At 41.9% G+C, this 24,750-nt stretch overlaps 1 protein-coding gene across 1 annotated transcript in view; it reads right to left on the bottom strand.

The window, feature by feature from the left end:
* TRAPPC8 (trafficking protein particle complex subunit 8) overlaps positions 1-24,750 on the bottom strand; it is a 3,178,250-nt gene that overhangs the window by 1,555,150 nt on the left and 1,598,350 nt on the right. Inside the window, exon 16 of the mRNA XM_044065843.1 lies at positions 19,827-19,901. Within this exon, the coding sequence (XP_043921778.1) occupies positions 19,827-19,901 (75 nt within the window). The remainder of the gene's footprint in view (positions 1-19,826; positions 19,902-24,750) is intronic.

Here is a 24,750-nt window from a genome sequence, read left to right on the forward strand (position 1 = left end):
TTTGCTACTAACTAGCGCTGATGCAACACGCCAACTCCACGTGTTTGTGTTACCTCTCAGACGCTTGGCTGGTCGCAGATCTACGTGCTCTAGGATTACTAAATTATCCTACATACTGCAAATACATTTGTTTCTGCGACTGCCGAATTATATTATACACTTGTATATAAAGCCATTGACTAGTTTAATTATTTAAATAGTCACAATATCATCTTACATACTGCAGAAACATTGGTTCTTGAAACTCCATAAGCATATACAGTGTTATAGAGCTCTTGTATTACTGATTAGTTTATGTAGTTAAATAATCACAATACTTTCTTACAAACTGCAGAAATATTTGTTTTTAAGACTGCATAATTATGCTCTACACTGTTATAGAGCTCTTGAATAGTTTTCGAGTCTCCTGAGTTTTTGTATATTTCCTGACGAAACTGCTCTCTTTTTTACATGGTCTGTATTTAGTTTAACTGTCTATTTTTAAAGCCAGTTGCTCACTCGTTCGCAAGGCAAACCTGTTGAGTTTTTGATATGTTTTTATTCATCTAATTGAAAGCCATAGGACCTTGATATTGTATTACTGTTTGCTTTACTGTCTGTATTGTGATTTTGGCTTCTTCTTTTATCTGCCTACTACTTATTTAGGTAATAAGGTGTTGTTACTATTACATTGTTACTAACTCTTCTCATCTCTTCCTCCCATCTCCAGTTTTATTTTGCCCTATATTTTCTCTTGGGACCTCGCCTGGGTGGACACACACATTCAACAAAGGTCACCTACTCCATTTATACTTTTATTCAAGAGACATACCGCTCTGCTGCATCTATTCCCTATTTTGGAACTTGGAAGTGTGTCTCCCAGAGGACACTGTGAAAGTATGTACATCTGTTGTCTCTTGGGCTTCTACCATTGTAACTCCTGCTTGATAATATTGTAAGCTATCTCCCTGCCAGGACAGCTAGCAGCCTAAACACTTTCCATTCCTCCCTCTCCATTCTCTCTCCCATCTTTATCTTAGTTCTTTCCCTGCTTCTCCATATTCCATCCTAGAAAAGTCCCTAGACCTTCCTAGTTGATCCAGTGCACTTCTGCATTTGGCCACTAGAGGGCGCCCCCCCCACTGTACTTTACTTTTTTTCTTCACTCATTTCTTGCTTTTCTCTTCTATTACTTGCATCCCTCACTTCTCATCCATACTTTTGCCCACTTTACCTATTTAATTATAAAAACCTTACTTACCCAGCTACGACTTACTCTCCTGTATCCTATGCTCTACTGATTGACTCTCGATCCTCTCCTGGTTTCTTCCCGCTCCGTTCGCCCTTCAGGCTCACTCTGCTCCCCTACCCTGCCCCCAAATTCCACCCGCCCCCTGTACCTCTACCTATATCCCTCTTGTTTCCACACCCACCTCTTCCCTATACCAATCAGCCCTCACCACCTTAGACACACCCCCAACAGCCTATTATCCAATTTGTAACCACTCCCTCAGCTAATACTTACATTTCACCACCTTAGACACACCCCCAACAGCCTATTATCCAATTTGTAACCACTCCCTCAGCTAATACTTACATTTCTTCTCATTTCAAGATCGCTCACCCACTCAACTACCTCTCCATCCAGCTTCACACTTACTATTTCTTATCCTACTCAAACTTACAAAGCTTTTCTCCATCCCCCTGCACAATTAACTTACAATATATATAAGACATCTATAACACTTAATATAAAGCAGCCTTATCAACATGCCTTTAAATCCTTCATCCATCTGTATCTTTCTTTTACTATCTCTTAAACTATCATATCTTTACTACCTCACCCAACCCCACACTTCATACCATACACAATGTTATCATACAACCATTTGAACTCCCCTCTCTCACAATTGCACTCTCCTATCTCTCCCCATCTTTACCCAATAACACAGCTCCTCACCTTCTCATTCAAAGTTTTCTCCTCTCAGAAAAACTCTTTCCCCATAGTAACCAAACACCCCTTAATCATCAAAACAGACCCGAATCATTGTTTTACTCTACTCAATCATCTTTTGAACCCAGTCTTTCGCCTCATTTCCAGTCTATTATCTGGTGATATCCATCCCAACCCCGGCCCCTCCTCCTTTTCCTCCTCACACAAGCCTATATACTTTACCTCTCTAAATTCACAAAGTATAGTGAATAAAGTCCCAACCCTCCATGCATGGCTTATGCATAATAAACCTGACATACTATCTATTTCAGAAACATGGTCAAAGCCCTCTATAAAAGACTATGAAATTACTCCACCCAGCTACTCAATCATTAGAAAAGACAGAACCCAAAGGAAAGGCGGTGGTGTAGCTCTCCTATATTCCTCTTCCTTGCTAGTTACCCCCTACAACAAACCTACTCCTACATTTAACAACGCTGAAGTACTCCTCACTCTCCTACAAGTTAATAAACACAAACACATATGCCTAGCATCTCTCTACATCCCCCCAGGGGACAATATTCCTACACTTGAAAATATCCTCTCTTGGCTCTCTGACAATATTAGCAATGAAACCATAATCTTAGGAGATGTAAATATTAACTGGGCCTCCATCCAGTCTCTAACCAACCCTCTTAACATCAACCTATATAACTTTTCCCAACTAATCAACACCATAACACACCCATCAAAAGACCCCTCCTGTGGCACCATCCTTGACTGGATCCTAGTGTCACATCCCCACTATTTTTCAGATAGCGGTACTCTTCCTGACCCTCTTAGTGATCATCTGCCTACTTTTACTCATCGACTCCCCTGTATCTCCTACCGTACCCACAACTACATTACTACTCGTAATGATAAAAGCTTTAACCCATCAATCTTTGTAGATTCCCTGAAAGCAATTAATTGGAACAATCTAAAGACACTTCCCTTAGAAGAAGCAGTTGCTCACTTTAACTCCACATTCTTAGGAATACTTGATTCCCAAGCCCCTCTAAGAACAAAAAGAATCAAAACAAATTCAGCCCCCTGGCTAACCAAAACCACACTATCAACCATGCGCCTTAGAGACAAAGCCTGGGGACTCTATCTGAGAAATAAGACCCCAGAACAACATATTGCATTCAAAACCCTTCGAAATAAAGTAAAAAAGCTAATAACCTCAGATAGACAAAAATACTTCTTCTTACTCCAAAACAATAATAAAACTAACCCTCAAAGATTCTGGAAGGGGATATCCACCCTCCTTAACCCCAGCAAACCACACACCCCAACCCCAGACCCAAATAGCCCTGACTTAGTTTTAGCTACGCAGTTCAACTCCTTTTTCATCGACTCTATTAGCAAACTCACCTCCTCCTTCACATGCCCCACCTCGCTATCTAATACACCCCCTCCCTCTCCCACTAACAACCCTATCCCCAATTCTACCTCGCACTGCCTATCTTCCACCTTATCCACTACTCTAACTGCCTCATCACTTGCACCCCCCTCAAATTCTCTCTCTCTTCATTCCTCTCTATTCTCATTAAAACCTATACCCACTTCCACTATAAAGAAACTTCTTCAGAAACTGAAGCCATGTACTAATGCCCCTGACAACATTCCCTCTTACTTCCTAAGTATAGCCGCAGACACAATTGCCTATCCCATTAGCATTCTAATCAACCGCTCCATTCATGAATGCACTGTGCCCCAACTGTGGAAGCAAGCATTCATCATCCCCCTGCATAAAGGAGGCAACAATTGTAACATCAACAACTTCCGTCCTATTGCTATCCTGTCCCCTATTTCTAAACTTCTGGAAAAGTGTATCCACCTTCAACTATTGCCACATCTCCTAGATAACAACCTTATAACCCCTACTCAACACGGATTCAGGCCAAATCATAGCACTATGACAGCCCTCTTGTCCTTCCTTGAAACTGTTAACACAGCACGTGATTCCGGCCACATTGTCTCTACCCTACTACTTGACCTCTCCAAGGCCTTTGACACTATCTCACACAATCTGCTCTTAACCAAACTGTCAAAACTTAACCTCTCTCCCTCCTCCATAAATTGGTTCTCCAGCTATCTATCAAATAGATACCAAGCTGTAATTTGGAAAAAGGCCACTTCCCCTTTCCTTAGTACCCCCACTGGAGTTCCTCAAGGATCTATTCTTGGTCCCCTCCTCTTTAATATATTTATAAATGATTTCCACAAATCAATTCCATTTGCAAACATCATCCAATATGCAGATGATTCTACCATTATCTGCTCTGCTACCACCTCCTCTCTGCTCCAAACACTTACCCAGGAAGCTTTTTCAATTACCGAACAGTGGATGAAAATAAATCACTTGGCACTCAATGCCTCCAAAACAAAACTTATGGTATTTACCCCCTCCAAATCCACTTCCTTCAATATAAACTCTTTCTCAATTACCAGCCAAAATAACTCACCCCTTGAACTAGTGTCTGAAACTAAGCTACTAGGTGTACAAATTGATAATCGGCTTAGCTACAACTCCCATCTACAACTAAATATTAAAAAAACTCATCAAAAACTAGGTATGCTCTACCGTCAGAATCAGTACCTTACAAGCTCCTCCAAAATCACACTTGCTTCCTCTTTTCTCATCCCCTCCCTTCTCTATGGGGCCCCATTATTGACCAATCTTCAGACCTCTCTAAAAAACCAGCTTTCCTCCTGCTATAATAAAATTGCCAAATTCGCAAATGGCCACAGGTCCTCCACCCACCACTGTTCCTCTCTCCAAAACCTAAACTGGCTCGAACTACCTAATCATCTCACATATATACAGCTCACTTTCGCTCACAAGCATATTCATAGTCCTTCTCTTTGTCCCTCCCTGTCTTCTGCCTTCAAAATGCACCTACCAAATAGAGTCTTAAGGTCTAACAATCAAAACCTATTAGAAGTCCATAAACCATCTCATCCCCCAGGTAAACACTTACTATCCTTTAACCTTGCCCGCCTCTGGAACTCACTCCCACCATCCATTCGTACCACCTCAAACCAGTACACGTTCAAAAAATCTCTCCATACATATCTGATGTCCCAATGGGATTGTTCTTGCTCCCTCCCCTCATAAATTTATGATATCTCATCATCCTTTACACTTATGATACTCAACTCTACCTAACAAAGCTTATGTTCCCTTAGAATATCTACTCTGTAATGTTATTTTATGTCTACTTCTGAATAACTCCTCTGAAAGTATATCATATTACTGTTTCAGTTTATTTACCTCTCATTAATCCTCATCATACTGTACTGATTTGCATGCTTCTTGAATTTTGAGCTTAAGGTTTTATCTTCTACTCTGTATAATCATTATTGTAATCTTTGTATGCAGCTAATTTGTATGTATTGGAGCTTTTCTCCCCAGGACTCCATTGAAAACGGGTTCTTTTGGCCCAATGGACTATCCTGGAAAACCAACTGCAAATAAATAAATAAATAAATAAATAAATAAATAAATAAAAATAGTGAATTTTTACGGTTAGACAGACTTTGTAATATGGACTATGATTTTGATAAAGAAGTGAAACAGTCTGATGAAATGTTTATACAGAGGGTATATGAAAGTATAGAAGTGGAAAATGCTCTAAATAGGATTATACAGAAGCATTATAATGGGGTTGATATACTTAATTTATTTATTATTTATTTATTAGCATTTGTTGACAGAGAAAGTCCACTGGGTCAGAGAGCCATTTTCAGTGGAGGCTCTGGAAGAAAAGCTCTACAAAGCTTTACAGAGAGACAATGTTTAACATAAGCTTAAAAGTTTTACAGACTTAACAGGCAGCAAAACATATTACAATTTACAATTCATACGATTTACATTAATATGCACTAGGAATCATTACATAGGATATGACGTTACATCAGTAGAAACGCATGGAGTATAATACAGTACTTTCTTTGCTGACAGTATATTTCACAGTATCACTGTGAAGACTGGGTGTTAGACATATTTCATAACTACTTTTAATGCTCCTTGTGAAAGAGTTATTCAACTGCTATATTATTTTTGGCCTATGTTATTTAAGGATCCAAAGTTAGTGAATATTTTAAAGACTAAACCTTTGATTTCATATAAAAAAGGCCGAAGTATAGCAGACATGATGGTACATGCTAGATTTCAGATGCCTGAAGTTTGAATTAATTTAGAGGTTTTATCTAGTGCAGGTACATTTACACGTGGGAATTGTTCCATTTGCCCCTATATAGTGAACTGCTTTTTCTGTATCAATGGTATGACACTTAAGCCTAATCAAAGTTTTTTCATGTAATACAGCTGGAATAGTTTATATTTTAAAATGCCCATGTAATAAATGTTACGTGGGTGAAAGTCAGAGAAAGTTTAAGGTACGATGTCAGGAAAAAGTACAGTTGTGTACACTTACCATAAATGTAGATGTTCGAGTGTATTCACTGTTGCAGTCATTACATTTGGGTAATCTGCTGGCAGGTTGCCCTCAGTTGGCCTGAATAACAAAGTCTTGGGTCCTGCGTCGGTTGCTGTCTCCTCTTCCATGATGTCAGGTCATCGGGGGTATAAAACATGCAGCCAATGCCATTTTATTCAGTTTTTCTTGCCCCAGATGTCAGGTGCCCCCCAAATGGGGAGCAAAAAAAAAAAATATATATATATATATATATATATATATATAAATAGAAATGTATATAAATGCATTTTTAGCAACATAAACTTTACCTTCATCTAAAAGCAAATAAACCACAAAGGCTTTAGTGTACAGTGAAGGAAAGAAAATGTATAAAAAGGGGAATGGCCGGTGGGTAACCTGGACTGCAACAGTGAATACACTTGAACATCTACATTTATGGTAAGTGTACACAACTGTACTATGTTCTTCGTGTTTCACTGTTGCAGTCATTACATTTGGGTAGAATCCCAAAGCTATGGATGGGAGGATGGAACTAAACAGCATTAGGAGTGGCTATAAGGCCCTGCAGGACTGCAGTGGCACAGCCTGCCCTGGATTTGGAGAAGAGAGGCAAATGATAATGCTTTGTGAAGGTATGAACAGAGCTCCAAGTTGCAGCTTCTAGAATGTCTTTGGTTGGACCCCCTCTGAGAAAAGCTGCTGAAGATCCCCTTGGGCACAGGTTTACCATGGTGCAAGTAGCAAAAACGAATGCAGTGGCTTATCCACTTAGAAATAGTCTGCTTTGATATAGCCTTTCCCTCTGACCCTGCAGTAAATGCTACCAGTAGTTGCTCAGACTTTCTTAGAGATTTGGTCCTGTTTAAGTAGAATCTTAGTTGCCTGTGTACATCCAATAAATGCAGAATCCGCTCCCCCTTGTTCTGTGGATTTGGGTAAAAAGTTGGCAGGTGAATGGTCTGGTTAAGAGCCACACTGGATACCACCTTGGGCATAAAAGAAGGATTGGTCCTGAGGGACACCCTGTCCAGGTAAAATATAATAAAAGGCTCCATTGCCATGAGAGCTTGTAGTTCTGAAACCCTTCTTGCTGAAGTGACTGTCAAGAGAAAAGCTGTTTTCCAAGATAGAAATTTTATATCCGCAGTAGCTGCTGGTTCAAAAGGAGGCAGGGTGAGTTTTTCCAGCATAAAATTGAGGTCCCATACAGGAGTTGGTGATCTTCTGGGAGGCCTTAAAGTTTTGGCCCCTCTAAGATGCTGTTTAAGCAGAGGATGAGAAAAGAGGGGAGGCTCTGTGTTGTAATGAGCCGAGATAGCAGAGGCATGGATTTTTATTGAAGAAAAAGATAGGCCCCTTGTCAAGCATCTCAGTCAAATATTGTAAAATCTGAGGAATATTGGGCTTAGCTGTGTCTGTTCCTTGTGCTTGGTTCCAAGCACAGAATCTCTTCCATTTATCAGCATAAGATTTTCTAGTACTAGGCCTTCTGGCTTCCAAAATGACATCCATCACAGATTTACTAAGAGGTGTTGTTTAAATAATTAATTTATCAGCCATGCTGCAAGATTCAGAGTTTGGAGATGAGTGTGCAGAATTTGATTGTTCTGCTGAGACAGTAGATGAGGTATTTGAGGCAAGTACTATGGAGGAAGTTGAGACATATTCCTTAGAAGTGGGTATCAGTGCTGGCGAGGCCAGTCCGGAGCCACTAGGACAATTTTTGGTTTTTCCAGTCTGACTTTTAATAAGACCTTGGAGAGTAGAGGCAGAGGGGGAAAGGCATAGACTGATAAGTTTTTCCAGGTGAAGGATAGGGCATCCACTTTCCATGTTTTTCTGTGATGAGTTCTTGTGCAGAATTTGTCCAACTGATAATTTTGGGGAGAGGCAAATCGATCTATGTCTGGACTCCCCCATTTTCTGTGTTAACATGCTGAAGATTTGTGGATCCAGTTTCCATTCGTGCGGGTCCATAAGATTTCTGCTTAGGTAGTCTGCTAGAGAATTTTGTTTTCCTGGCAGGAATTGAGCTTGAAGATGTATTTGGTAAGTCAAGGCTGTGTTCCACAAAGCCATGGCTAGTCTGCAAAGGGGGTAGGAATGTGTACCCCCCTGCTTGTTTATGTACCACATAACTGTGGTGTTGTCTGTCTTTATCAGTAGTTGTCCTGGATGAAGTAAGTCCTTGAAGGCTGTCAGAGCATTCTGAACAGCTAGCATCGCTTTCTGCTTGATATGCAGATGCATTTTGTTTGGGCTCAATTTGTCCTGAATGCATCTTCCCGCCAGGTGGGCCCCCCAAGCATAGTCTGATGCGTCTGTAGTTAGGGTTTGGGTGGCGGGGGGTAGAGTGAATGACAGTCCCTTGTTTTGGTGACATGTCTCTGCCCACCAAAGAAACTCCTGTTGTAGGCAGGGAATGAGAGGAATCACTGCTTCCAGATTGTGACAATGTTGACTCCATAAACATTTTAGGTACCACTGAAGTTTCCTCATATGCAGTCTCGCATATGGAATTAGTAGAATGCAGGATGCCATGAACTCCAAAGCCTGCAGAATTTGTCTTGCAGATAACTGGGTTTTTGTTGCCATTTCTCTGAAGTATGTTGTCAGTTGCCTTTGTCTGGCGTAAGGTAAGCCATCTGGGCAGTTGTATTCAAGCTTGCACCCAGGAATGTAATTATTTGAGAGGGTACCAGTTGTGATTTCTTTTTGTTTATGGTGTACCCTAGGCATGCTAGTAGAATTTTTACAAACGCCAGATGTTGAAGAAGAGTGCCCTTGTCCTCTGCTTGAATGAGACAGTCGTCCAGAAAAGGATAAATTTGAATGCTTCTTTGTCTGCAGAATGCAATTACTGGTGCCAGGCACTTTGTAAAGACCCTGTGCGCAGCAGATATGCCAAAGGGCAGTGCAAAGAATTGGTAATGCAAAAAACCTGCTTTGAAGCGGAGGTATCTTCTGAATGATTCCCTTATTGGGATACGCAGGTATGCCTCTTTTAAGTCTAGAGTTACTAACCAAGCATTTCTGTCTAGCATAGGCAGTCGCTGTTGTAAAGTTAGTATTTTGAATTTTGGAATGTCCAGGAACGTGTTCACAATAGATAAGTCCAGTACTGGACGCCATGACTGATCTTTTCTGGGTACAAGGAAAAGTCCTGAATAAACGCTTGTCCTTTTTCTTTTTCTGGTACCAGTTGAATAGCCCCCATATCCATGAGGGACATGACTTGTTTCTGGGCCTCTGCCCACTGGTTTTGTGGCAGATCCGGCCATCCATTTGGAATTGGCAAAGTATGGAAATGAAATCTGTACCCCTGGGATACTATGTTTAATACTCACTTGTCTTGGGTAATTAACTGCCACTTTTGAGCATGAAGTGCTAGTTTTCCCCCCAAGGGGGCTGCCAAAAGGTAAGTGCTTGGTGATAGTACAGGAAAGTCATTGAGACTGCTTACTGTAGGGTTGTGCTTTGTTTCCTCCAGTTTTGGAGGTGGAGGCACCCCACTGCTTTGACCTGTTAAGAATCCTGTGATTGGTATCTGGAGCCTTTTGAGCGCCTGGATTTGCCTTTAGTGGCTCTGTTGGACACAGGAAAGGACCAATTTTTAGTAGGCCAGTGTCTACTGAACCTGGGTGGCTGCACCTGCAAGAAATCTTTTACAGTTTGCATAGATTTAGCTTTGTCTTCCATTTTCTTTAAAACCTCTTCTGCCGTATTACCAAACAAAGAATCATGCTGCAAAAGGGCATCCAACAATTTAGCTTTAACATGATCAGGCAGATTTTGCTCTTTGAGCCAGGCATGCCTCCTGATCACAGATCCAGTAACGGCGGCCCTACAAGAGGCGTCCAAGGAATCAAAGCCACATTGCAAAGTATGCTTTCCAACCTGTTCTGCTGAGTGCAATAATTCCTGTAACTCTTTATTTTCCAAACAATCAGAAATCAACATCATTTTCTGTTTCAGTAAACCCATAACATGCTGTTGATATTTAAGCATATGAAACTGGCAGTTTAAGGCCCTGATTGCCAAGGTTGCAGACGTATAAACCTTCTTTCCCCATCTATCCAGCACCCTGGAATTTCTGTCAGAGGGGGTAGGATTTTTGGCTGTAGAGGCCTTTACACCCTTGGGACCCTGAGAAATAGTTTCAGTATCGGCAGCAGGATTTCTGAATAGAGATTTGTGGGAGTTAGGAACCCTGTAATATCTGTCTGGCTTACTAGGAGCCGGAGGGAGGGAATCAGGAGCCATGCTTGATTCCAAAAACACATCATCAACAATGCCTAATACAGGAGGTAATGCCAAAGGCCCATGCTGAGGAAGAAGAAGGAAATCCCTAAGCCTCTTTTTTTGATTCAGAGAAGTCCTGACTCTCCCAGTGAAAATGTTCCCTTAAAGTATGCAAAGTCTCTCCAAAAGAGTAATCCTCAGGAGGAGATGCAGATGGGATGGATTTCTCTGCATCAGAATCCTCATAGGGTGGAATAGAAAATTCCTGATCAGAAGAAATGGAAACCTGATCTAAAGATTCATAATCAGTGCCTTGCCTAGGCCTCTTAGCAGGGGGGGGGGGTTGGGAACCCCTGATCAAGGTAATTAAATCCTCAGCCATTTTGATCATCTGTTTTTTTAGGCATAGGGGCCTGAGCACGTGGCTCATGCGTCAGTTTTTTGGACACAGAAGAAGTTTTTTACCTTGTTTTTGAGGCTGGCGTCGGTTTAATATAAAAATGTTGACGCCTGAAAACACCCTCAGAAGCCAGTGCCTGCTCAGCGGCTCAGGACCCATCCAAGGGAGAGACATCCGCGGGTTCAATACTCTGAGAATCTCGCGGCATACCAGACTCCAAATGGGTCTCGGTAGAGGCCTGCGACTCAAAGGTAGCAGGTATCAGGGGCTGCAAAAGTGCCTCACTGAGTACCGGCGAACCAGCGACTGGCTTAGGAGAAGCTTCATCAGTTTTGGACCTCGACGGTCTGTCTCTGTCTTTTTCTTTGCGTTTTTTGTGAACTCCGGTAGTAGGATTGCTAACAGATGACATTTCAAGATAATTAAATCTTGAACCAAAATATTTAGGGCAAAAATGTACCGACGCTCAATAGCGAGTTGGTTAAATCTAGCACAAAACCGACAGCAAGGCACATTGTGATTTGGACCTAGGCAAGGAATACAGTACAAATGAAAATCCTTATGAGGTATTTGCTTCCCACAAGTAATGCAATTATTAACTTTTAATGACATCGGTAAGGAGCAAGACAAAGTTTCCCCAACGGGGTACTTAGCTTTAGTTTGAAGACTTTGGTGCTGAAACTCGAATGTGAAAATTTCAGGAATCGGCTGACCGGCACTTGCGAACTGCTTCTGCTTCGGGCACCATGTGGCAAGAAAGACTGAATAAAATGGCGTCGGCTGCATGTTTTATTCCCCTGATGACCTGACGTCATGGAAGAGGAGACAGCAACCGACGCAGGACCCAAGACTTTGTTATTCAGGCCGACTGAGGGCAACCTGCCAGCAGATTACCCAAATGTAATGACTGCAACAGTGAAACACGAAGAACATCATTAGGGGCATAAAAAAATGGTAACTGTGAGAATCCCCTAGTGGTTCACTTTAGAAAATATCATGCAGGCAATTTTACACTTCTTAAAGCATGTATTTTGGAACAAGTGCAGGTTCAAATAGGTGGGTTAACAGTTTTTAAAGATAAACTGTTACATAAAGAAGCAATTTATATTTTGAAGTATGACACTAAGCCCTACGGGGGCTAAATATTCAGTTTCACTGAAAATATTTAATTAATTGAATTGTGTGTTAATAATGTAATTGACTTGTGTATTTAATGGGTGTGTTTTTTAATGTTTTGTAGCCCTTGAAGTCTTTGAGGCCGAAGCGCTAGAGTGAATAAAATTTCTTCCTGTGGAAATAGTTTTTTTTGTGGTTCTGTTTGTGGCTGCACTTGTTGGACTGGACGGGGTTGAGTGGTTTGACAAAGTAGCTGCTGCATTTCTGGTTTATGGGAGAGGCAAACCGATCACAGCACAGCTGACCACATCGACGAAAAATATCAGGAGTTGAGAGACCACTCGTGAGCCAAGAGAATACATCTGCTCACTTTGTCTGCAATCACGCTGGAGTTCCCCAGAATGTGCATTGCTATCAGAAAGTGGTTGGAGGTGATCGCCCATTGCCAAACTCTTAGGGCTTCCCAACAGAGGATAGGATCTGGTTCCCCCCTGTTTGATGACACACCAGACTACTGACATGTTGTCTGACTGAACAGCAATTGTCCCCAAAGGGAGAGCAGATTGGAATGCTTCCAATGCTAAGAGTACTGTCCTCAGTTCTGGGATGTTGATATGCACACCGGCCTCTACAGGGGACCAAGTGCCTTGGACTGACTTTCCCTGGAAATGCCTCACCCCCCCCCCCCATTAGGGATGCATCCATGGTCACTATGGCTTTGGGCTGAGAGGGGGAAAAAGGGGTGTCTCAAGTCTTCTGGCTTCAACAATATAAATTCTTCTGGCATCGGTTGGTTATTCAGATTGGGTGAGACATTGGGTGAGTTAACACTGACCACTGTGACGCCAGAAGCCACTGAACCAGCCTCATGTGCTATCTCGCCAGAGGAACTAGAGTGATCTTTGCAGCCATAGACCCCAGGAGCTTTAAGACTTGGTGAGCTGGTACCTTGTCTTGAGACAGTATCACGAAGTTGTGACCTCAGCTCCAGTCTGTGAAGTGGAAGAGCAGCCATGCAGGATGCGGTGATTAGTCTTACTCCGATGAATTCTATGTCCTGTGTGGGGGATAGTTTTGACTTTTCCTTGTTTACTAAGATGCATAAGAACTCTGCAAGCCCTAGAACGGAGTCCAAGGCGGAAAGCAGCAGATGCCTGGTGGGGGCATTGAGGAGCCAGTCGTCTAAATATGGAAATACACGGAATCCCTGTAGCCTTATGTGAGCTGCTACCACTGCCATGCATTTGGTGAACACTCTTGACTGTGGTGAGACCAAAGGGCAGTTCTCAACATTGATAAAGACTAGCTCTTAGCCGGAAGCAGAGATATCTTCTGGAGCATTTGTCCATCTTTATGTAGTAGTACGCATCCTGAAGATCTATGGAGCACATCCAATCGTCTTTTTCCAGAGAGGGAAGGACAGACTGAACCATGACCATCCGGAATTTTGTCTGCTGAACAAACTTGTTCAATATACTGAGGTCAAAACTTGGCCTCCAGGCCCCTGCTTTTTTTTGCCACTAAGAAGCATCTTAGATGCTTGTTGAAGAGCTGCACGCTTACTCCATGTCTTCTTATGTTTGCCATGGTAAAAACTTGATTTAAACAGGTATGTCTCATGGCAAGAGGATCACAGGTTACTACTAGGCAATCAACTGGATCCCTATTTGGTCTGGTGGGACTGTCTGGATGACTCTCTTTTGGAGCAGCTTTTGAATTTCAAGTGCTGCTGTAGCTCTCTGACTGGGTGGAACATTGGGTATTCGCCTTTGTGGTCTGGGATAAAGAGTGAAGGGAATACGGTAACCTCTAATAATTGCCTGCACCCAGGAATCTGATGTGATTGTGTGCCAGGCTAAATGGTGCACAGAGGATCTTCCACTGACTGCCTCCAGAGGTAAGCAATCGGGCCACTACTCAGGAGCGGTGGTAGGGTTGCCTAGAGAAAATCTCTGGAACCCTGGTTGCTCGGGCCCCCTCTGCCACTTGAGAGGTGTCATCCAGAAGAGTTCCCCCCTCTGCCCCAGAAGGAATACTCAACACTTGTGTCCCGAAAAGGCCCTTGGGACTTTCTGAACCACATCTTTCCACTCCTCTGATTCCTAGAGTAAGGTCGTTGAGTGGAAAAATGCATGTCCACAGGAGAAAGGGTCTTTCTGTCCTTCTCACACCTGGCTATATGTCTCTGACTTTTGGGAAAAATAATGATGAAGCATCAATGGGGGCACTGATAATGGAAGACTTGAAGGGGTCCGTGAAGTCACATAAGCGCATCCAGGCATAACGCCTGTCCCCTGCTGTGTTGGCCATCCCTTTGGCTGTATGTGCAATAAGCTGCATGGAAGAGTTGGAGATCGACTAGGGTGGCAAGCTGGGAGGCAACTTTATCACGTACCTCAACAGACACTGCTCCTGCTACAATCTCTGAAAGCTCAGTTATCACATCCCTTTGGAGTTGGGTAAAATGTGCCAAAAAAACTCGAGGACCATATGGTGAAGGTTGATAAAACAAAGACCTGCTTCCCGAATCAGTCCACTGCCCGGGATTCTTGGTTTCGAGAATGGACAGCTGACTCTTCTCGGCGAGTTTCTTTTTTGTGGCAGCTGCTACCACCATGGCATCTACTGCTAGACCTTTTGACCAGTGAGACTGATTCTCAGGCAGGGAAATACTTCTGTCTTGTCTCCGGGGAATTAGCTCTATAGTATCAGGGGCCTTCCACAGACACTGCACGATGAGTCTGACCAATTCATCAGCAGGTAGGGTCACTCAAGAAGTAGAAGGTTGAGCATGAAAAGCCTGCAAGAAAACAGATTCCTCAGAGGATGGTTTTCTGGACTTCCAATCATCTTTCTGTTTTAAAATTTCCAGGATGCCTCCGGAGACATCTTCAGGGGATGACTGAGGGGACCCTTCCACTTCATCGAAATCTGTCTCCTCATTATCCAATTCTTCTGGAGAATCCAGGTGCTTCTTCTTGCACAATCTCTTACAGAGTGGCTCCTTAGGGGGAAGATCCAAGGAGGACTCCAAAGAGAGGGGACCCTGCAACAGGGTGTCTTGCTGCTTTTGTGCCTGCTGCCTAAGTGTAGCAGATTGTGACAGCTGCGAGGCAAAGGATACATAGATGTGACACTCGATGGGGTGGTGCCAGCTGTTAGCCTAAGGCCATGGCTCTCTCCACAATCTGACAGGCCTACCCAAAGAGGGATGGGAGCCCAGAACTGAGAAAGACAACCTCACAACCGGGGTCACACCACACTCAACAAGCCCACCTCCAGAGTAGGAGCCAGAGAACCAGGAACTGTGGACGGCGCTGTGGATCCAGGGATTCCGGAGCCGGCAGCCAAATCATGGTCCTGTGGGTGGGTCAGCTCCAATGGAGCCCTAGATCACAGAGTCGGTTCCAGAACCAAACTGAGATCCACCATTGACACTGAAGAAGCTAGCACCGGGAATGTTAAAGTCGAGGGCTCCAAGACCTGCAGACAGGTTGAAAGAGGAAGATAAGTGAGAGTCCTAGGAGAGTAACCATCGGCTATGGGTGGGAGAGAGGTCCTAGAGGGGGCAGGAAGGCCTCAGGCCACCAAGAGCTGATCCACTAATCTGACTACATCAAGCTCTGAAAGGCTCCTGGTGGAATGGACAGAAATTCCCGAGGGCAATTCTGGCCTTTCAAGAAACGGACTTAATTGCTGACCCAAGAAGGAGTCTGTAGATGGAGCGTACCTAGTCCTGGGTGTAATCTCGACCTTTGGAACTATGGTTAGTTGGCCAATAGTTTGCTTTGCAGGGGAGGGAGTTACCGGAATGCTAGGGGAAGCTACTGTTGGTGCTGAGATGGTCATTGGTACCGGTGAAATGGTCGGTGCTGTAGGAGTTATGGTAATTTCAGTAGCTGTCGCCACCGTGGGGAACGTGACAGATTTTGGTGCCAGAGCAGTACTTAGTGCAGAGTTTATCTTAAGCCTCGGTTCCAAGGGGTGAGTCGGCACCTAGGCCTTAGAAGATTTAGCTTCATGTACTTTTGGTGACATAGGAACAGAATGACTCCTTTTTCTTCTATTCCTTTTTGGGAGACTTAGATGTCTCCACCTCAGACTAAGCCCCACTAAATGGGCATCTTAGCAGGTCCTTGAGTATATGTTTATTACGTCTCTCTGCAAGGGTTCGAGCACTGACTCCCTTGCAGAGTTCACACGGTGGTTGAATTTCCAAATGTGGCACTCGCAAAGAGTAAACACATGAGAGATGACCATCGGAATTGGGCATCTTTCTGACACATTCCTCACATTGCTTGAACCCTCTGGTTCCTTTCCCTTTTTCTGCCATCTTCCAAAAAAAAAACAAGGGTAGCACACACACACATGCACAAGAACTAATGGAAAAATAGAGAATGCCTTTTTTTTTTTTTTGAAGACTGTACCAATAATGGTATTTAGAAAATTATCTCAAAAAGGGCAAAGAGAAGAAAGAAAGAAGAGAAACAGGGATACCATGGATGGTACTTAAGAATTTACCAGAGGTAAAGGGAAGGGAGGGCCTATACCAACGATGGCAAGAGAAACTACCAACAAGGTAAAGGAAGAAGGAATATACAACAGTCACACCAAAAAAAATATAGCAATAACAGTAATTATGGAACAGAGGCAACAAATAAAGAATTGGAGAACACACACACACACATATATATATATATATATATATGTACGTATATGGTTTACTATGGTAATGTCAAAGCGGACTCGGTCGAATGACGGGATCCACGTCTGCGAAAGTGACGATGTCAAATTCTGACATTGTCGAAATACATCTCTACTTTGACCTCAGAACGGGCTTTAACATGGGTCACGATAGGGGTGATATTTGTACTTCAACAATGTCAGGTTCGACATTGCGTCATTCAGCCTTCGGATTTCATCTAAAGTGGATTCAACCGAATCCACTTCAACGTTGTCACAGTAAACATATATATATATATATATATATATATATATATATATATATATATATATATATATATATATATATATATATATATATATATATATATATATATATATATATATATATATATATATATATATATATATATATATATATATATATATATATATAGATATATATATATAAATATATATATATGTATATACACACACAGACATACATGTATGCAGGTACACATCAAGAATAAATTTAGCACTTAGCCAAGAGCATGGCTGATGCATCAGATTTTCTACGTGGCAAATGGTATCTGAGGGAGAAGGGAAGAGTGGCAGTATGGGTAAGCCTTGGCTTGAGAGTTTCTGGCTGGCATGAGCTTGATATAACGGCTGAGTCGGTTCTGAGTGTCGGAACCGAGACCCAACAGTTAAGGATGAATGAAGACTGACAACATCAGATCTTGATTTAAACAGGTAAGCCTCATGACAAGAGGATCTCAGGTTATTACTAGGCAATCAATCTACAGTACATTACAAGCCTAAACAAATTACCCTATTCAAAAGTTCCCTCTGGCTTTAAGTTAACTTAAAATGATATTTGCCCTCCAATTACCTAGGTTTACCTTGAAGGTGTTACAGATGCTGCACTGCATGACATGTAGTGGAAGTTTTTCCAAATGTGAGGAACATGTTGGGATATGAATCTATCATGCCAGCATGTCTTATCTACTAACGAAGGTTTGGTTTACTTAACAGGGCACTTGAGGCACCATCTGTTCAGTGAAAGAAAAGGAGTTCAAAGCGGGTTTGATCTTTCATGGCTCAAAAAAGCTAGACAATATCTTCACAAAGAAGTCTATAAACGACCAAGTACAAAAAAGGTCTGTCAGTCTACCCTGATAACTGAGATTTATGAGGCCTCTCAAGTTGAGTGATAAGTTTAAAACAAATGCATGCCAAGAGGTGCTTTATATTCAATAATGGATCTGATGAGATACAACTAAAGGAGAATGAAGACTTTTTTGGATCTAGTGGAGATGCTTTTGGAAATTAGATGAGCCAGAAGGCCTTTCAAACTACTGTGGAGGCACGATGGTCAAATGATAAGGAATTAACCCGAGTGCCAAGATCCCATATAACAAGGTGGAACTGAAGGGATGTGTGACCTGAAAACTTTCTGTTTACCAAAATGAACTATGCAACATTTTTTTGTATTTAATTTCGGACCATTGTGCCTGCACCAATTGTTAACATGGTCAAACCAATGCTGGAGCAATTGTGAGTTACTGGAAGATCAAACACCCAATTTACTGTCATCTAAAACTCATAACTAGAGGCCAGGAGCGATTGCCGAAGGTCTAAAAAATAAATGCCAAATAGGGGAGGGCTGAACACTGAGCCCTGTGGTACACCACTGCAAACTTTTTTGGCTTTTAGAAGAGGCACCTCTAACTCTAACCATACGGGTTTTGTCAGACAATAAATTAACTATCCATCGCACAAAACAAGGACTTAACATTAAGATTTGCAAGTCTGTCAGTAATTCTGGAACAAGGAATAGTGTCAAAGCTTTGGCCAAGTCCAGATATGCTGTATATACAATAATTTGTTTTTAAAAAGTAAAACAGATAAAAATCTCAATTATGTTAGGCAAGTGATTTTTACTCTACCTTAACAAGGTTAACTGTTTAGAAAGAAGTACACTCCAGGACTGACAGTGCCTTTGATGAATGACTTTCACTGTCATTAATTTCTGGTGCTGTGCTTTTGTTACAGTAAGAGAAAACAGGGTAAGTCCACAAAAATTCCACAGCATTACCACAACCTACACTCACATAAAAGGAAGAGTTGAAATAAGGCACATTACTAAACAGACATAATGTAGTATAATGTAAAAAGACAGCACTCCACTTTTCAATATGTACTGATTCAGGAAAAGCAAAACCTCATTATGAGTTACACTAATAAGCAACAAAATTACAAATTACTAATAAAGACATTTTATCTGCATACTTAAGCATTTGCATTCTTAACTATGCCTCCTACACTTAATTACAATGCTAGGTTTACCAGAACTACCTGCTGACAATTAAAAGGTGACAGGTACTGCTCTAGTTCATCAAGTTCCATCGTCCCAGTTCCTATAGTGCATGTTACCTTTCTCCTGATTTTTAGCAGTTATTTAAATTGTCTATGGAATGGTGATTTTCCAAAGCTACTGCCCCAAAGTCAACAGTAAATCATCTCCTTGGAATAATCAGAGGGGGGACAATCAGGATTTGCCAGATGTCCCTATTTGAGCGTGACTGTCCCAGGATCAGCAGCCCAATCCAGAGTCCCACACTGCTGGTTAAAATCCCGGCGAAACAGCCTCCACTTTTCAAATTATGACTGGTCCGTATGCCAGTATACGAGTCAATCATAAACTGCAAAGCGGAGACACATCTGTTCAATGTGGAACAGCAGGCTGTTATGCATTGAACAGAACAGGCCCTGCTATGCAATTTTTGGATTGGCTTGTATACCGGCATACGAGCCAATCAAAAATCGCAAAGCAGATCTACTTCTATTTAATGCAGAACTGCCTGCTGTTCTGCATGACTTTTTTTTTTTCTTCACTTAGAGTGAAGAACCTTTTCCACAACAAAAATCACTCAGCTTAAATCCAGGTCTCCATGGAATCATTTTCAAGAAAACAGTTTTGATTTACAGAAACACAACTTACTGGTTTTATCTCTTCTCCGTTTATTACGAATTCAGGTATTACTTCTGTGCCAGTTATCTCATTTCCAAAAGGAACCTGCAACAGCAAGATTGTGAAAAGTTTTGCAAACAGCATTAGCCTTAAATAAAGAACACATATAAGTAAAACTTTAGAATGTGAGCAAACTCCATGACATATTTTAACAAAGGGGAAAAAATACATGGATTGTTATTATACTTCATGACCTAACAATTCTTATAAACCTTAACTGTCAAAATGTACAATTTTAACATTACTGTTAGGGTGCAACTACACAATTAAAAGGACACAAATGAAACTCTACAGTCATACCACTGAAACGTCTCTCTTAGGACGGAGACTTCCATACACAAAAGCATGCAGCAGTTTTCTTCAGACGTTCATACAAATGCATAATGCCATTATCTGTTTATGTATACATGAGTAACCTGTTCAAAACATAACGCACCATGTTATTACACTTGATTTTTTTTATTGCTCTGTAGTCATTTCACTGACTGTGGTCGGGTGGGGCATACTGAACACACTGCATGTTCTTGTTTCCTATCAGAATGCTTGACTTTCTGAGCTCAAGTCATAACTAATGCATACTTGTAAATATATATATATATATATATATATATATATATATATATATATATATATATATATAAAAAACTTATATTGTAATTATTTACTCACAATTGCTCTACATCTTTGTTGTCTGATTTCATCCTTCAACTGATGGGTCTCAGATCAGACACTGGATCCATCCTCGGCCACTCTGATAGACTTTAGGTTCTGAGCTGAAAATGCTCCCTTAGCCATAATCCCTTTCTTCTCCTTAGTTACCTCAAATTGAGTTTGCCCTCTATTCAATTAACCACAACATTGCATACTATCAGCCACTAACAATCTCTGAGGCAAAAAAGCAAAGGTATTTCTAAAGAGTAGAAAGGGTGAAGTAAACACAGAAGAGAGTTCTGGAGCCCAGACAGCAAGACCATTAAAGAATATCACTCGGCATAAGAGGAGACAATCAAAAGGGCAGAGGACTTCAGAGTGGGAAGGTGAAGAAAGATGAAAACAGACAACACAAATACAGACTTACGGTGAATGTATAACTTTAATATCTGATTATGTTTTTTTCATCCATTCCTCAACTGATGGGACAGAGTCCACAGCTGCAGTGGTCTTAGGTGGTCCTCAAGGGAGGAAAGTCTTGAGTACAGCGGAACCAAAATCTGCCCTATTCCTAGATAAAAATTCTAACTTGCAATGAGCTATAAAGGTATGAGCAGTGGAACATGTAGCAGCTGCACAAATGTCATCTATGGATGCTTTGCAGCAAAAAGCAGATGATGTGGCCATAACTCTGGTAGAGTGAGATTTAGGATGTTTGGATAATGACAGTCTTTTACTCTTGTAAAGGAAGACAATGCAATCAGTGAGCCCTCTGTCTAAGGTTACATTTGACACTGCTTTGCCAAATTTAGCTTTGGAGAAGGAGACAAACAGTTGTTCTGACTTCCTTTGGTCTTTAGTACTGTGAATGTAAAATATGACTTGTCTATGCACATCTAATAAATGTAGCGTATATTCACCTCTGTTAGAAAAATATGGGAAGACTGGTAGGTTAATAGACTGGTAAAACTTCTGAAATCACTTTAGGCAGGAAGAAAGAGTTGGTCCAGAGGGATACTCTGCCCTTATAAATAATTAGGTAAGGTGGCTAGGAAGAAAATGCATTGAGCTCTGGTACCCATCTAGCTGATGTAATGGCAACCAAGGAAAAGTGTTTTCTAGAATAAATACTTTAATTCTACTCTGCCTGCTGTCTCAAAGAGGGGCCGAGTCAAAGCTTGAAGGATAAGTGCAAGGTCCCAAGGAGGGATAGGGTCCTTAATAAGGGGCTGAAGCAGCAAAGCAGCCTTAAGAAAGGTTCTGCACAATTTCAAGTAAGCTAGAGAAGAATTATTTTTGCCCAAGAAAAATTTGATATTGTAGCAAGATGCACCTTAACAGCTGAATAACTAGCCTATTTTCGAAAATGGAAACCAGAAAATCAATAATAGCTGGAAATGGTGCTAAAAAGGGAGCTAGACATCTCTGTTGCACACAGCCTGGAGTTTCTACCCATCACTGAAAGTGGAGAAACCATGAGGTCAGCTTGAGAGATTACATGTATGGGAGAATCAAATTAGACAAGTGAGACAGAAGGTCCTGAATAGGATCCAACACCCACGAAGGCAGTGAGGCCAAAGGAAAGGAAACCACACTTGATGAGGCCAGAATGGGGCAATGAGGATAACCTTGCACATCCACTGTAATGCTTTCTGAATAAACCTAGGGATAAGAGAAATTGCAGGGAAAGCATACAGTACACTGGAGGGCCAATCGTAAACAAGAGTCCCTTGGTGACTCCCCCTCTGGGCGGGATCAGTGCAAAGTACCTGCTACACTGGTACTGACGGGAGAAGCAAATAGGTTGCAACATAGTGGACCCCACTTGTTAAATGTCATTATGCCACTGATTGAGAGACCACTTGTGACGGAGTAAGATGTGGTGCTCGGTTTGAATGCTAACACTTTGGTTTTCTCTGAAATATGTATTGCTAAGAGAAAGCAGTCAGAAGAGATAGCCCATTGCCAAACTTTCACTGATTCCCAACATAATGGGTAGGAACGTATTCCCTCAGTATGTCGATGTACTAGACCACAGACATGTTGTCTGTTTGAACAGCAATCATCCCTTGAGGGAGAATATCTTGAAATGCCTACAACACTAATGGGACTGTTCTCATTCCTAGGATGCTAATGTGAAGACTGTCCTCTGTCTGGGACCATGTGCCTTGAACTGTCCTTTGCAAATAATGCTTCCACACCCTAGCCTTGAGTGTTAGCAGAATAAAATGGCAGTCCCGAATTACATCCTGTGCGTGCAACCATTATACTACGTGATGCCTGTAGATGTTCGTGATAAGAATGAGTGCCATCAGTGGATTGTGTCTGTCTGACCACTGTAACACTCTCATGTGAAGGTGAGCCAAAGGTACTAGTACTACTGACGCTGCCATCAACCCAAGTAGTTATAAAATTAATCTGGCTGGGGATGAGAAAGAATGTGTATTACTACTTTCTGTAAAGTGTCCATTCTTGTCTGTGGTACAGCTTCTACTTGTGTTTGGGTACCTAGACAGGTACCAAAAATGAACTCCAGAAATTGCATCAGACAGAGCCGTGATTTGTTGTATATCATAGTAATAACTAGTTGGAAATGTAAGTGGAGCAAGTAGTTTCTGGGATGAATAAGTAGAAGCTTGATGGAAGCAGATAGGAGTCAGTCATCTAAATAAGGAAACACTCAGAATATGTGCAGTCAGTCTCAGGTGAGCTGCAACCACTGCCATACACTTTGTGAACACCCTGTGCGCTGTGGTGAGACCAAAGGGTAGTGCTCTGAACTGGTAGTGATTGGCTCCCAGCTGGAAGTATGTATACCTCCTGGAGCGCCTGTGTATTTTGATATGCTAGTATTCATCCTGGAAATCTATGGAGCACATCCAATTGTCCTTCCTAAAACAATGGTAGGATGGACGGAATAGTGACCATCCGAACTATAAATGTTTTATGAAGTGACTCAGACTGCCGAAATCCAAAATTGGTCTAGGTCCCTTATATTTTTTGGCACTAAAAAAAATCTTGAGTAAATTCTGGATCCTTACCAGTCTGGGGGACCAGCAGGATGACTTTTTTCCTCAGCAGCTTTTCTATTTCGATGGCTGCTTTCCTTCCTCATACTGGGTGGAATGCTGGTAATTCTTTCGCTGCATTTTCATGATACAATGAAAAATGGTATGCAGTAACCTCTGGATATTATAATCTGCACCCAAGAATCTTTGGTAATTGCTATCCAGGCTTCTGGGTGTAGAGTTAAGTGCCCCCCCCCCCCGACTGCCTCCAGACTACAGCGGTCAAGTATCCTTTCAGGGATGTTGATAAGGCTACCTACAGGACGCTGATCTATCACCACAGGAGTCCTGGGAAGAATCTTGGGTTCTTTTGAACCACAGTTTTTTGCTACCTCTCTGGTTATGGGAAAATGTCCCTTGAGGGGAAGAAAAATGGATTCCAACGGCAGACAAATTCTTCCCATCTTGTTCACTCCTAAAGTGTCGCCTTTACCTTGGGGTTGAACACGGTGGATCCATCAAAGGGGGCATTGACAAAGACTTAAAGGGTCCCTCAAAATCACAAAGGAGCATCCAGATGTTCCTGATGGTCATTCCTAAACCTACTGATTTAGCTGCTCCCTTTGACGTATGAGAAATCAGTCTCATGGAAGCATTGGATAAACACTAAAGGGTGCCCAGCTACAAAGAAACTGACTTTTTGTAACTCTGCAGACATGGACCTCAAGAGGGTATTGGAAAATTGTTTTATCAATTCCCTCTGAATGATCTGTCACATATAACCGGATTTAAGAGAATGAAGGCGAAGGTCACTGAAGTGTAGATATGCTTTCCATATATGTCCAGTGCCCTAGAGTCCCTATTAGGGGACAGACAGTAAAGCTCTGGTCCACAAGTTCCTTATTAGTGGTTGCTGCAACCATCACAGCAACCACAGAGGGACCCTTGCTCCAGTGAGCCCTATCCTTAGGTGCTACAAGATAAATGTTAGAGCATTTGGAAATGGGTTTCATAACATCTGTATCCTTCCAGGCCCAGCAGGAGATAAGGTCAGCCATTTCATCCACCAGGGGCACTACCCAAGTCATAGTTGAGTCAGTTCTGAAAGCCTCAAGGAACAAGACCAACTATCTTTCTTTCTGTCTCACAAGTTCATGCATTTCACCAGATAAGACTTCCTCAAAGTGTAGTTGGGGGTTGTCTTTGCCTTCCTTGAAGTTAGTGTATTCGATTAA

This window comes from Protopterus annectens, chromosome 3.part0 (assembly GCF_019279795.1).
Source record: "Protopterus annectens isolate FY-2018-M chromosome 3.part0, PAN1.0, whole genome shotgun sequence".
In the NCBI taxonomy this organism is placed as follows: Eukaryota; Metazoa; Chordata; order Ceratodontiformes; family Protopteridae; genus Protopterus; species Protopterus annectens.